Source organism: Somniosus microcephalus, chromosome 7 (genome assembly GCF_052327205.1).
Source record: "Somniosus microcephalus isolate GS21.2 chromosome 7, FLI_Smic_1.0, whole genome shotgun sequence".
In the NCBI taxonomy this organism is placed as follows: domain Eukaryota; kingdom Metazoa; phylum Chordata; class Chondrichthyes; order Squaliformes; family Somniosidae; genus Somniosus; species Somniosus microcephalus.
In genome coordinates, this window is record NC_140993.1 from 33,872,541 (window position 1) to 33,886,318 (window position 13,778).

At 44.5% G+C, this 13,778-nt stretch overlaps 1 protein-coding gene across 2 annotated transcripts in view; it reads right to left on the reverse strand.

Moving 5' to 3' along the window:
* Positions 1-13,462: 13,462 nt before the first annotated feature.
* LOC147114601 (protein THEMIS3-like) overlaps positions 13,463-13,778 on the reverse strand; it is an 85,172-nt gene continuing 84,856 nt past the window's right edge. The window contains exon 4 of one of the 2 annotated variants that reach the window (XM_085992095.1): positions 13,463-13,633. In XM_085992095.1, the coding sequence (XP_085848221.1) occupies positions 13,556-13,633 (78 nt within the window). In that variant the 3' untranslated portion in view covers positions 13,463-13,555. The remainder of the gene's footprint in view (positions 13,634-13,778) is intronic. The other variant, XM_085992096.1, reaches the window with a different exon arrangement.

Below are 13,778 nucleotides of genomic sequence, written 5' to 3' on the forward strand. Positions count from 1 at the left end.
TGCAGCAATGACCAGACAATTATTTTAGTTGATGTTGATTGAGGGATAAATATTGGCCAGGGTATCGGGGATAACACCCCTGCTTTTCTTCGAAACAGTGCCATGGGATCTTTCACGCCCTCCCACAGGGCATCGGTTTAACATCTCGTTCGAAAGAAGGCACCTCCGACAGTGCAACACTCCCTCAGCACTGCACTGGCGTGTCAGCCTAGATTTTTTGTGCTGAAATCCCTGGATTGGGCCACATCTGACACTTTTTAGGATTGCCAACTCTTCAGGGTTGTTCTGGAGTCTCCAAGAATTAACAGTTAATCTCCTGGATACTGCTCAAAGTAACCCAATAGAAAAAAATCCTAGGGGGATTAAAAATATTGGCCCAGTAATTCCGTTCCAAACGCGTGAGTACGGTCGGGGTACTCACGCGTCTGGCCGGAGGAAATGCCGGTTTTCAGCATGCACAGCGCATGCAAGGAAAACCGGCATTTCCTGTCCTCTGAACGAAGGGGTTCAGAGGCAGAACGCGTGCGACTGCACAGGCAGCACGTGCGCAGTAAAATTCGCCAGTTTCATTCATGCTTTCAGTGAGGTTAAGTCCTTACAACTTACACATGAAAAAAGCATGAGTAAAGTTGCTCCAGAGGCTGCGGAGGAAGATATATTTTATCGTGGAGCTTCTGAAAGGAATATTTTTGTTTGGGAAAGGGAGGAAAGTTATTTTAAGAAATACTGAGGTAAGTTTTAAAGTTTAATTTTTTTTTTTAAACGGGTTTTCAGTACTGTAGGTAGAAGGAGCAATTGTGGCTGTGTGAATTGAATTTGCTGTGTTTATTAAATGTGAAAATGACTGTTCTAAAATGAATAATGTAACATTTCCAACATTTTTAAGAAAGAAACTTTTCATCAGTAATATATTCTTTTAAGTAGTTATGTATGTATGTCTGTATATATTCCTTTACGTATATGTATGTATGTATATATTCCTTTACTTATGTGTATGAATGTATGTATTTAATTATGACTTTGAGAGAAAGTAACTTATTGGAAAATCATCTCGGGCTGTGAAATTGATCAGGCGGGTATGATGTATTACCAAGACGATAACGCGTTTCTCCTGTCATAGACCGGGGTGATTTTCTAGACAGTCACTTCATTAAAATTACTTCAACAACTCTTTCCATTTCTTCCTTGCAAGGACGTCTGTAAGCAGGAGGCCTGTGAGCGAGAAAAATGCCCGGGAACTGCTAGTAGCCAACACCTTCACGAGCTAGTGGCGCCTTGTACCTCCCCCTCCCCCCACAAGGCAAAGAAAGGAGCAGACACAATTTAAAGTGAAGCAGTGAACTTTTATTGCATCATAAAACAGTTTTCAGGGTCAGTTTTGATGTAGATAGTTTATAACTTTAAAATGTTAACTAGCTATTTCCTGCTTTTCAAACATTTGTAAACATAAATAGTTCAGAAAAAAATTTTAACATTTTAAAGTGACTTTTTCTGTTTTCTTAGTGCAATAAAGACATTCAAGGTGGAAACTAGCTATGTTCTAATTTTCAAATAGTTGTTGTAAAAATACTTTGGCTCCAATAAAAGTTGCTAATTTTTTTCAAACTGACTACAGGCTGCACTGTTTAAAGGAAAAGGTTACATATCCTTTCAGTCACAAATAAACATTTCAATGAAAACAGCAAACACAACATTTTACATGTCAATAAAATGAAAAATTTAACAATTGCACGATTTGCCCCCTCGCATCTGCGACTGAGGGTCCAAGGAGGTGCATTGCACAAGAGGTCATCGTCGTACGTATCCTCACAGTGTTGTATGAAGTGGTGGAAGGATTTCTGGCCACGTTAACGCTCCTTCCGTGACCATAACCATCTTCATACCAGCCATTAGGGTGGTTAGTCCTATGGCGCGAGGGTTTTACGGGCTCCCACAACCCATCTGAGGGGGGGGGGCCACCCACACCCGCGGACGCAAGTATCCCGCTGGATGTCCACCCAGAATTTATAGTTGGAGCTCCGACTCCACTTGCCGGGACTGTCTGGAGCGGGGTTCGAAACCCTACTCCTTCTGGCCCAGCGGCGGGGATGCTTACCGCTACGCAAAAGGCCCACTCCACGCAAAAGGTGACACCCATACGTTTCCTGCGCCTTTTCCCTCCCCGTGACTGGAGCCCTATGCTGCCACTTGAAAGACCAAGCTATCATCTGTCCTTTTTGCGGCGCCTTGGACTTCTCATTACCAATGATGAGCAGGCGCTGCGCCTCCACCTCGTTGAGGAGATTGCTGAGGTCATCATCAGTTCAATTGTGAGTTCTTTTAATGCCGTGAATTGTGCTCATTCCAGCCATTTCACGTTGCTAATCGGAGTGGGCCTTTGGCGTAGCGGTAGCATCCCCGCCGCTGGGCCAGACGGGGTAGAGTTTCGAACCCCGCTCCAGACAGTCCCGGCAAGTGGAGTCGGAGCTCCGGCTCTAAATTCTGGGTTGACATCCAGTGGGATATTTGCGTCCGTGGGTGTGGGTGCCCCCCCCCCTCGTATAGGTTGTGGGAGCCCGTAAAACCCTCCCGCCATAGGACTAACCACCCTAATGGCTGGTACAAAGATGGTTATGGTCACGGAAGGAGCGTTAATCACGGCCATAAATCCTTCCACCACTTCATACAGTTCCCCAAAGGGAACAGTGTGAAGACACGTATGACGATGACGTTGCTAATTAAATAAATGGAATGAAAAAAATGCTTTCAGGGCTTTTAAAAGTCTTTAAATTGCTTTAATTCTGTTTAAAACTACTTCAGATTCTTCAAAATAATGTAAACGTTTTTAAAAGTTTATAAAAGTTACCAAAAGCTTCATAAAAATACCAAAAACCTATTTGAAATGCTGCTCTGCATGTAAAAATGCTTTGCAGCTTGTGAGAAACATTGGGGGCGTGTCCTATTAAACTGAGACCTCAAGGGGCGTGTCTCACTTGCACTGCGCGCTCCAGGCTTCGCGCTGGCTGCACTCCTGGGCGGCGTGACGTCAGACGCTGCCCGGGAGTCATCATTTTAAAACAGGAATTCTAGGCGTCCCTGAATCTCAACGGCCGGCGCGTCGGGTAAGTGCACATCAGGGGCTTGCACGCGCGGCAAGCCCCCGATCCTAATTTCTGCCCCATTGTGTTTGCTTCTCATTTAAAAAAATCTTTAGTAGATTAGATATAAAAATTTGGGAGATGGGGCGATAAAACAGACTGAGTGAGCAGGGCAGTTGAAGACGGGAGGTCATGTCACTAAACCTCCAGGAATATGTCTGACCAAGGTTGGCACTCCTACTTTCCTACTCCATTAAAGCTTGGCACCTTGGACACCCTGTCCTACACATGAATGAAAAGAAAGGCGTGAAAAGACCTACCAAGGTCATGAATGTTCACCCTATTGGTTAGATGGTGCTACCTCATGCACCACTTCCCCCCCTCATTGCATCTTTGGAGCTTGTTCCTGAATGGCCTGGTGTTGCTTCCTATGTTCTACTGGTGTGGTGCTCTGAGAGGGAAGGCTGGAGGCCAGGTATATGATGCTGTCCTGAAAGACTGCAGCAGCAGGCAGCTCAACTATAGACTTGTCATTCCACTTCCATCCACAATGACTTGACTATTCCAACGCACTCCTGGCTGGCCTCCTACGCTCTACCCTTTATAAACTTGAGGTTGTCCAAATCTCTGTTGCCCGTGTCCTAACTCGCACCAAGTCCCGTTCAACCATCACCGCTTTGCTCGCTCACCTATATTGGCGTCCGGTTAAGCAACGCCTCAATTTTAAAATTCTCATCCGTTTTCAAATCCCTCCATGGCCTCACCCCTCCCTATCTCTGTAACTTCCTCCAGCCCCACAACCCTCCGAGATATCTGTGCATCTCTAATTCCAGCCTCTTGAGCATCACTGATTATGATCGCTCAACCATTGGTGGCTATGCCTTCAGCTGCCGAGGCCCTAAGCTCTGGAATTCTCTGCCTAAACCTCTCCGCCTCGCTACCTTTCTTTCCTCCTTTAAGACGCTCCCTAAAACCTACCTCTTTGACCACATCTGTCCTAATATCTCCTTATGTGCTCGGTGTCAAATTTTGTTTGATAACACTCCTGTGAAGCACCTTGGGACGTTTTACTATGCAAATCGCACTATATAAATACAAGTTGATGTTGTTGTTGTAATAATCTGATCTGGAGAAACAGCCGCATGTATTGCAGCTGTCATAATCTGGAATCCAGAATTCTCTCCCCTTAATGCCACCAGAGCTGCAGTTTTTGCTTCCATTGGGGTAGGGGCATCAACATTCAGACTTGAGCTGATAAGTGGCAAGTAATATTCACACCACACAAGTGCCAGGCAATGACTATCTCCAACAAGCGAGAGTCTAACCACTGCCCCTTGACATTCAACGACATTACCATTGCCGAATCCCCCACCATCAACATCCTGGGGGGTCACCATTGACCAGAAACTTAACTGGACCAGCCACATAAATACTGTGGCAACAAGAGCAGGTCAGAGGCTAGGTATTCTGCGGCAAGTGTCTCACCTCCTGACTCCCCAAAGCCTTTCCACCATCTACAAGGCACAAGTCAGGAGTGTGATGGAATACTCTCCACTTGCCTGGATGAGTGCAGCTCCAACAACACTCGAGAAGCTCGACACCATCCAGGACAAAGCAGCCCGCTTGATTGGCACCCCATCCACCACCTTCAACATTCACTCCCTCCACCACTGGGGTACTGTGGCTGCAGTGTGTACCATCTACAAGATGCACTGCAGCAACTCCCAAACCCGCGACCTCTTCTACCTAGAAGGACAAGGGCAGCAGGCGCATGGGAACACCATTGCCTGCAAGTTCCCCTCCAAGTCACACACCATCCTGACTTGGAAATATATCGCCGTTCCTTCATCGTCGTTTCGTCAAAATCCTGGAACTCCCTCCCTAACAGCACTGTGGGAGTATCTTCACCACAAGGACTGCAACAGTTGAAGGTAGCGACTCACCACCACCTTCTCGAGGGCAATTAGGGATGGGCAATAAATGCTGGCCTTGCCGGCGATGCGCAGATTCCGGAACGAATAAAAAAAAAAACTGGTCCCTGGCCGCTTCTTAGGTGGTGTAAGCTGCCAATCCCAATGAAGATGCCACACATCCCAGCGATGTCCACAATGAACTAAAAGTTTTCTTGATGTTGTCATTGGATTTGAATCTCGCTGGAAGGTAGTTAAGAGTCAACCACATTGATGCGGGATTGGAGTCATGTATAGACCAGACTGGGTAAGGACGGCAGGTTTCCTTCCCTAAAAGACATTAGTGAACCAGTTGGGTCTTTACAACAATCCGACACCTCCATGGCCCCTGATGTGCCTCAATGAATCCGAGACTCGACGTTAACGGAGCAAAGCAAGGCTTTTATTAACTCAGAAAGTAATACACATTGGAGAAGTGTCTCTCATCCAGAGATCTGCTGTACTGCTGTGAGACACGCTGGGGCTTGCTTAAGTAGGGGCCAGGTATGGGCGGAGCCCTACACACAATACAATACAGGTAAGGAAATGAAACTGAAACTAAACTAAACACAGGGAATACAGTGCCTGATGAATGGCATATTTCATCACAGCCCCTTTTACTGGTTATTTCCAGACTGTTTTTTTTCCCAAACAGAATTCCTATTCTCAAGCTGCCATGGTGGGAATTGAACTCCACGACCCCTAACGTCTCACAATGGCCAGACTAGTAAATTCCATGACCGCATTTGAAGGGTGAAATATTGCACTCTGCACCTAGTTCTTTGTTGGTGATTCTGAATGAAAATCCCAGTATAAGAATTGATGGGGTAAATTTTCATTGTTACCACCCGGGCAGTAACCCGATTTTAATTCCATAATGGAATGAAAATAAGGCGGTTTCTATAACAGGCAGGCTCCTCCAGGTTACAGCACAGATGGTGAAGATGAAAATTCACCCCCAATGTTTATTATTGGATTAATTAATGAAGACTTGCATTTATGTAGCGCCTTTCACGACCACCGGACATCTCAAAGCGCTTTACAGCCAATGAAGTACTTTTGAAGTGGAGTCACTGTTTGATGCGCTATCAATTACTCATAAAAGACTGAGAGTTAAGAGAGTAACTAAAGGCTTTTATTAACAAAAGAATGAAGGTCTGCCTCGAGTGGTCGACCGGTCCAGAAATACAAAGGGCTGGGGAGCAGTCACCTTTATACTAGGACTTGTGGGAGGAGTCAGCCGAGGCATGTCCAGGCATGTACACAGTGGAATACAAACAGTGGTTTACCACACTGTTGTAATGTGGGAAACGTGGCAGCCAATTTGCACACAGCAAGCTCCCACAAACAGCAATGTGATAATGACCAGATCATCTGTTTTTGTTATGTCAGTTGAGGGATAAGTATTGGCCAGGCCACTGGGGAGAACTCCCCTGCTCTTCTTCGAAATAGTGGCATGGGATCTTTTACATCCACCTGAGAGAGCAGATGGGCCCTCAGTTTAACGTCTCATCTGAAAGATGGCACCTTCGACAGTGCAGCACTCCCCCAGCACTGCACTGGAGTGTCAGCCTAGCCTTCTGACTCAGAGGCAAGTGTGCTACCCACTGAGCCACAGCTGAAAATGACATTCACATGGGTGCTATGTCATGTGACACTGCAATCACCCCAAACAACCATACTAAAATGACGAAGGGCCTTCGACCTGAAATGTTAACTCTGTTTCTCTCTCCATGGATGTTGCTTGGCCTGCTGAGTTTTTCCAGCATTTTCTGTTATTTCAGATTTCCAGCATCCGCAGTATTTTGCTATTGTATACTAAAATAGAATATGGTTTCTGAAGCATCAACATTTTAATTCTACATTGAAAAACTCAGAAATATACAAAGTGAAACAAAATTCAAAACTAATCACAGAGAACATTTAAATGCTGTCAAATTACAGTGTGAATTGTGCATTAAAGAAATTCACTGTCTTAGGCTGAACCAGATCGTTCACAACCTTGGTGACGTATTTGAAACTGAGATGAACTTCCAACCACATAGCCACTCCATCACCAAGACCGCCTACTTCTACCTGAGTAACATTGCCCAACTCCGCCCCTGCCTCAGCTCAGCTGCTGCTGAAACCTTCATCTATGCCTTTTTTTAATCTCTAGACTTGACTATTTCCAATGTTCTCCTGGCCGACCTCCCATCTTGCACTCTATAGAAACTTGAGCTCACCCAACACTTGGCTGCCCATGTCCTAACTCGCACCAAGTCCCGTTCACCCATCACCCCTGTGCTCACTGACCTACATTGGCTCCCGAACCAGCAAAGCCTCAATTTTAAAATTCTCGTCCTTGTTTTCAAATCCCTCCATGGCCTCGCCCCTCTCTATCTCTGCAGCCTTCGAGATCTCGGCGCTCCTCCAATTCTGGCCTCTCGCGCAACACCGATTTTAATCGCACTACAATTGGTGGCTGCGCCTTCAGCTGCCTAGGCCTTAAGCTTTGAAATTCCCTCCCTAAACCTCTCCGCCTCTCTACCTCTCTCTCGACGCTCATTAAAACTTATCTCTTTGTCCAAGATTTTGGTCACTTGTCCTAATATCTCCTTATGTATCTCAATATCAAATTTTGTATGATAGCACTCCTGCGAAGCGTCTTGGGACATTTGACTACGCTACATTAAAGGCGCTATATAAATGCAAGTTGTTGTTATGCTATCTATATTATTTTACCACAGTTCATACTTGTCCAGGTGCTTGGTTACTTTGGCTGTGATTTTTCCTATCGATGCGGCTTGGGGGCGGGACAGCTACCTTCCGGGTTCCAGTCCCGCTCCCAACGACATCAGATGCACAGATGCGATTTTGCATCAGTTGGCTTTGTTAAGCCCTCCCTGCAGGCTTGCCGGCCAATTAAGAGGAAGCTGGTGTCAGATGACGTCAGTTGATGACGTGTCATCTGTCGGTTTTCTTAAAGGCGCCACGCACAATTTTTTGACAGCTGATTTTTCCGTTTTTGACAGCACTGAGGTGCTGCAAACACTGACAATCACTGTACAAAGGTGAGCCCTTGTACCCAGGCTCTCCAGTGACTCCCTCCTTAGGCTAGAACAGATGGCAGCTACAGGTGAGGTTACAGAAGCGATCTGTCACTGATGAGAGAGGAGGGAGACAGAACGCAGGCAACTATCAACCAGTTAGCCTAACATCTGTCATTGGGAAAATGCTGGAGTCCATCATTAAGGACGTGATAGCAGGACATTTAGAAAATCATAATATAGTCAAGCATGGCTTTATGAAAGGGAAATCATGTTTGACAAATTTGCTGGAGTTCTTTGAGGATGTAACGAGCAGGGTTGATAAAGGGGAACCAGTAGATGTTGTGTATTTGGATTTCCAGAAGGCATTTGTTAAGGTGCCACATAAAAGGTTACGACTCAAGATAAGAGCTAACGGAGTTGGGGGTAATATATTAGCATGGAGAGAGGATTGGCTAACGAACAGATAATAGAGAGTCGGGATAAATGGGTAATTTTCAGGTTGGCAAACTTGCTGATGATACAAAGATAGGTGGGAAAGCAAATTGTGTGGAGGATGCAAAGAATCTCCAAAGGGATATAGATAGGTTAAGTGAGTGGGCAAAAATCTGGCAGATGGAGTTTAAAGTGGGAAAATGTGAGGTTATCCACTTTGGTAGGAAAAATAAAAAAGCAAATTATTATTTAAATGGGAAGAGATTACAAAATGCTGAGGTACAGAGGGATCTGGAGGTCCTTGTACATAAATCACAAAAAGTTAGCATGCAGGTACAGCAAGTAATTAGGAAGGCAAATGGAGTGTTGGCCTTTATTGCAAAGGGAATGGACTATAAAAGTAGGGAAGTCCTGTTACAACTCTACAGGGCATTGGTGAGACCACACCTGGAGTATTGCATACAGTTTTGGTCTCCTTATTTAAGGAAGGATATACTTGCATTGGAGGCAGTTCAGAGAAGGTTCACGAGGTTGATTCCAGAGATGAAGGGGTTGTCTTATGAAGAAAGGTTGAGCAGGTTGGGCCTATACTCATTGGAGTTTAGAAGAATGAGAGGGGATCTTATTGAAACATATAAGATTCTGAAGGGGCTTGACAGGGTAGATGCAGAGAGGATGTTTCCCTTCGTGGGGGAATCTAGAACTAGGGGGCATAATTTCAGAATAAGAGGGCACCCTTTTAAATCAGAAATGAGGAGGAATTTCTTTTCTCAGAAGGTTGTGAATCTTTGGAATTCTCTTCCCCAGAGAGCTGTGGAGGCTGGGTCATTGAATATATTTCAGATGGAGATAGACAGATTTTTGAATGATAAGGGAGTCAAGGATTATGGGGAGTGGACAGGGAAGTGGAGTTGAGGCCCAGGTCAGATCAGCCATGATCTTATTGAATGGCGGAGCAGGCTCGAGGGGCTGAATGACCTACTCCTGCTCCAACATCTTATGTTCTCCCAATGAGGTGGGACTACACACACAATCCAAAACTTGTCACCTACAGAAAAGTGTAAATGCATTAAAAATAATTTCCCCAACATTTTCTTACCTCTGAAACTCATCAGTGGTACCATTGGCTCCTTCACACCACTTCTGCAGCTGTCATCAATGCAGAAACATTACAGTAGACCCAGAGCACGCCATACTTACCTGGCGCGGTGTCTGGATGTCGAGGAGCCCGCAGTAGACCTCTCAAAATTGCAAAAAGCCTCTTAATTGCCTGTTAACAACCTGTTAACAAGCATTTAAGTGCCTATAATCCTCTTCCTGCCGTTAGGTGTCGGGTTCCTGCGCAAATCGTGGACCCGACAGTCGGGAAGATTGTCTGGAGGCGGCTTGACAACAGGTTTCCGACCCGCTGTCAATCTTTGTGATTTCGCCGAAAGTTCCGCCTCCAATCCCACTCCCTGAGCGCCACAGCAAAATTCCAGCCTTTTGTCTCTGATGATAGATTCCAGTAATTTCAACACAACTGATGCTAAATTGATAGGTTTCTCCCTCCCTTCCTTAAATAATGGAGCGACATTTGCAATTTTCCAATCAAAGAGCGCAATTCCTGAATCTAGAGGTTTGTAAAATTATAACGAATCCATCTGTAATTTCCTCACCTATTTTTTTTAATAACCTGCCGTGAAAACTATCAGGTCTAGGAGATTTGTCTATCTTAAGTCCTATTATTTTCCCCCTTACCATTTTTAAAAAACTTACATTGAATCCACTAAGTTCCTCCCCATGATTTATTTTTAGGTTCCCTTGAGCATTGGCATTTTGTCCTCTTCCACCACTGTGAAACTGGATACAATGGCCCAGAAATTCGGGTCTCCACGGGTGAGTACGCACGGGGTACTCACCCGTAGGCCCGATGGAAGTGCCGGTTTCGTGCATGCACTGCGCATGCGCGGGAAACCAGCACTTCCGTTCCTCTGAACGAAGGGGTTCAGAGGTCGAACGCGTGCGCAAGGGAGTCTGCGTGTGTGCTTTGAACTTACGTGTTTTTTACAGGTTTTTCCGTGAGGGTAATTCTGCAGGATTTAGAAATTTAAAAAGCAGGCGTAAGGCCTGCTTTTTACAAGGTAAGTGGTCAATTAATTAAAATTAAAACATTTTTTCCACAGGTTTATTATTTTTAAATAGTTTAAAGCAAGGTAAGTTTATTTTTAGTCCCGTTAGGAAATAAAATTATTTTTTCAAAAATTTAAATTATTGTTTAAAATAGTTATTTAATGTAATTTATAGTTTATTTTAAAAATGTGATGTTTTTTAGAAATTTATTTGAAGGTTTACTGCTATTTTGGGGCCGTAGTATTTATAAGTCTTGACAGCTCTTCCTGTCAAGACTTATGAATGGGCTTTTCCCTCCTCCGATTGGCTGCCCATGGGCCACGTGATCCCAGGGGATGCATCGAACTAACTGCGCCCCTGGGACACGCAAGCACTGCGCGCCGGCAGCTGGGCCAGGCCCCGGATCGGAATTCCACGGGGCCCTACAGCTCAACTGCCGGCGCGCAATGTAAGTGCAGGTTGGGGGCTTGCACCCGCGGGAAGCCCCCGACCCGAATTTCTGGGCCATTGTTCTCATTGCCTTTCATTTCCTCAGTTATTATTATCTCACCTTAATCCATCTTTAATGGGCCCATATTCTCCTTTACCATTCTCTGGGGTAGATTTTGACTTTGAAGTTAATGGAAATAAAATTCAAGAGAGATATAAAACAGGCTGCTGATTCACTCTCACCCATTTTACACTATCGCACAATGAAAATCTACCCTTCTTTCTCTTAATATATTTATAAAAACCTTTTCTGTTAGCTTTAATATCCTTTGCGAGTCTTCTTCATACTACCTTCATGCACCACTTATTATTTTTGTTGTATCCCTTTGTTGCTTTTTAGCTCTCCCAGTCCACTGGATTTCCACTTTTCGTTACATTTGCGGAAGTCTTTTTTTCAGCTTGATATTGTCTCTTACCTCATATGTTAACCATGGTTGTTAACTAAACAAGTGGAGCACCCAGGCTGTAGTCAGTGTCAAAGAATACCTTAACTAATAGCTAACTGTCTAGTGTCTGGTTTCAGAGCAGCACTGGGGATGTCTGGGTGCAGGCCGCTATGATACTTTATTTAAATGCAACCGCCCATAGTATGGGGATGGCCAGGAGAAAAAAGGGAGTGTTACTCTCAAGAATGAAAGTCAGTGTTAGCACTGGTGAAGAGATGAGCAAACAAGAGGAAACCTTTTTCCATGTTCAAAATCTGATAGGGGAAGGAAAAGGATTAGAATCCTGAAGTTTGCTTTGCTGATAGTGAAAATTTATTGAAATCTTTAATAAGTAATGACTGCACATCATAACACACTGAAGTAAGTGGGGCAAATAATAGCTGTGGTTTTGACTGGGGGCGAGGAGAAAGGATGGGGCCAGTGGGATGAGCGTCAGGCTTGCCCAGACTCACCGACATTTTAATTCCCAGGCCTCATATAAATATCCCAGGTCTGACTCCCACTCGGACTCTGGCAGTCAGATAGGTGGTGGTGATTGGCGGGGGTTGCGGGGGGAGGTGGGGGTTGGAAATGGCAGTCAAGTGAGGGAAAACCGGGGCCCTAGGTTTCCTTGTGGGCCCGGAGGGGCATCTCGCTCCTCTTGGCCCACGGGAAACCCTTTCAAAAAATGTATTGACCTTTGTTCTTCTGGTCGTGCTTCTTCTTTACGCCCAGTGCTCCTAGCAAGCTCGGCACCGGCCGCAAAGCCCATAGTTAAAATATAGTCAGGGTTTGAATGACGTAATCAGAGCCTGACTTTATAATTACACAGAGGCCCTTGCCTGCCTGGAGGTGGTTAGGTTCGCTCTTGTTGTCGATGGTCATTGCCTGACACTTGTGTGGTGTGAAAGTTACTTGTCACTTATCGGCCCAAACCTGGATGTTGTCCAGGTCATGCTGTATGGGGGGGCCTGGACTGCTTCATTATCTGAGGAATTATGAATGTAGCTGAACACTGTGCAATCGTCAATGAACAGCCCCACTGCTGACCTTCTGTTGGAGGGAAGGTCATTGATGAAGCAGCTGAAGGTAGTTGGGCCAAGGACTCTGCTCTGAGGAACTCCTGCAGCGATATCCTGGAGCCGAGAAGCTTTTGAACAACCTGCTGAAAAATGTAATGCCTGGTCTAAAAACAGATAGGTGAATTTACTTATTCTGGCTCACCAGCAATTAAAGCAACGAGGCAGATTCTAAATAACTCGGAAATCCCACTTTCACAGTCTGCTTTTCCACAATTGTGGAAAATCATTGTTTTGATTTTTTTAAGGCTTGTCATTTGCTTGCCACAATCTGTTTTATACTGTTTAATGAAACAAGAAAGCTCCATTGTACTTTGAATTTAATGCTAGCAAAAATATTGTACTTAACTACCATGTACGGCATTTAATTATTGATGTATTTAAACTAAAAAGAAAGACTTGCATTTATATAGCGCCTTTCATGACCTTAGGGCATCCCAAAGCGCTTTACAGCCAATGAAGTACTTTTTGAAGTGTAGTCACTGTTGTAATGTAGGAAAAGCGGCAGCCAATTTGCGCACAGCAAGCTCCCACAAACAGCAATGTGATAATGATCAGATAATCTGTTTCAGTGATGTTGATTGAGGGATAAATATTGGCCAGGACACCGGGGAGAACTCCCCCTGCTCTTCGAAATAGTGTCATGGGAACTTTTACGTCCACCTGAGAGAGCAGACTGGGCCTCGGTTTAACGTCTCATCCAAAATATTTTAAACTAATGACATGCAATACACAATAAATGTTACTTAATTATAAAATTCTATTGCACAGAAGTGCACATATTCACATTCTATTGCTGATTTGGTCTGTGATGCCTGGAGATGTGTCAATCTGGAAAAGATAAAATGAACAGTGGATTTTTAACACTCAGAGGAAAAAACTATGTTTAATATTTGCTTTGAACAGTTGAAGTAATTTAAAGCCGGTCCAACATTTTGCTTTCTTGAAACACCACGCCTTTCACACAGGTGGTTTGAGATAAATGTTCTGCAATTTTCTGCAGTCATGTAAGTGCGTTTTTGATAGCAGTTCAGCAGTCTAAAAGATAAATGATACAAGTGCGCTTGTTAGCATGGATAAGGATTGGGTCAGAGCATTAACCTTCCCGTTGATTTATTTCAGTTAATTTAAGCAACGTTTAAACATTAAAATGTTTATTCACAATGCTTAACTGTTCCCGATG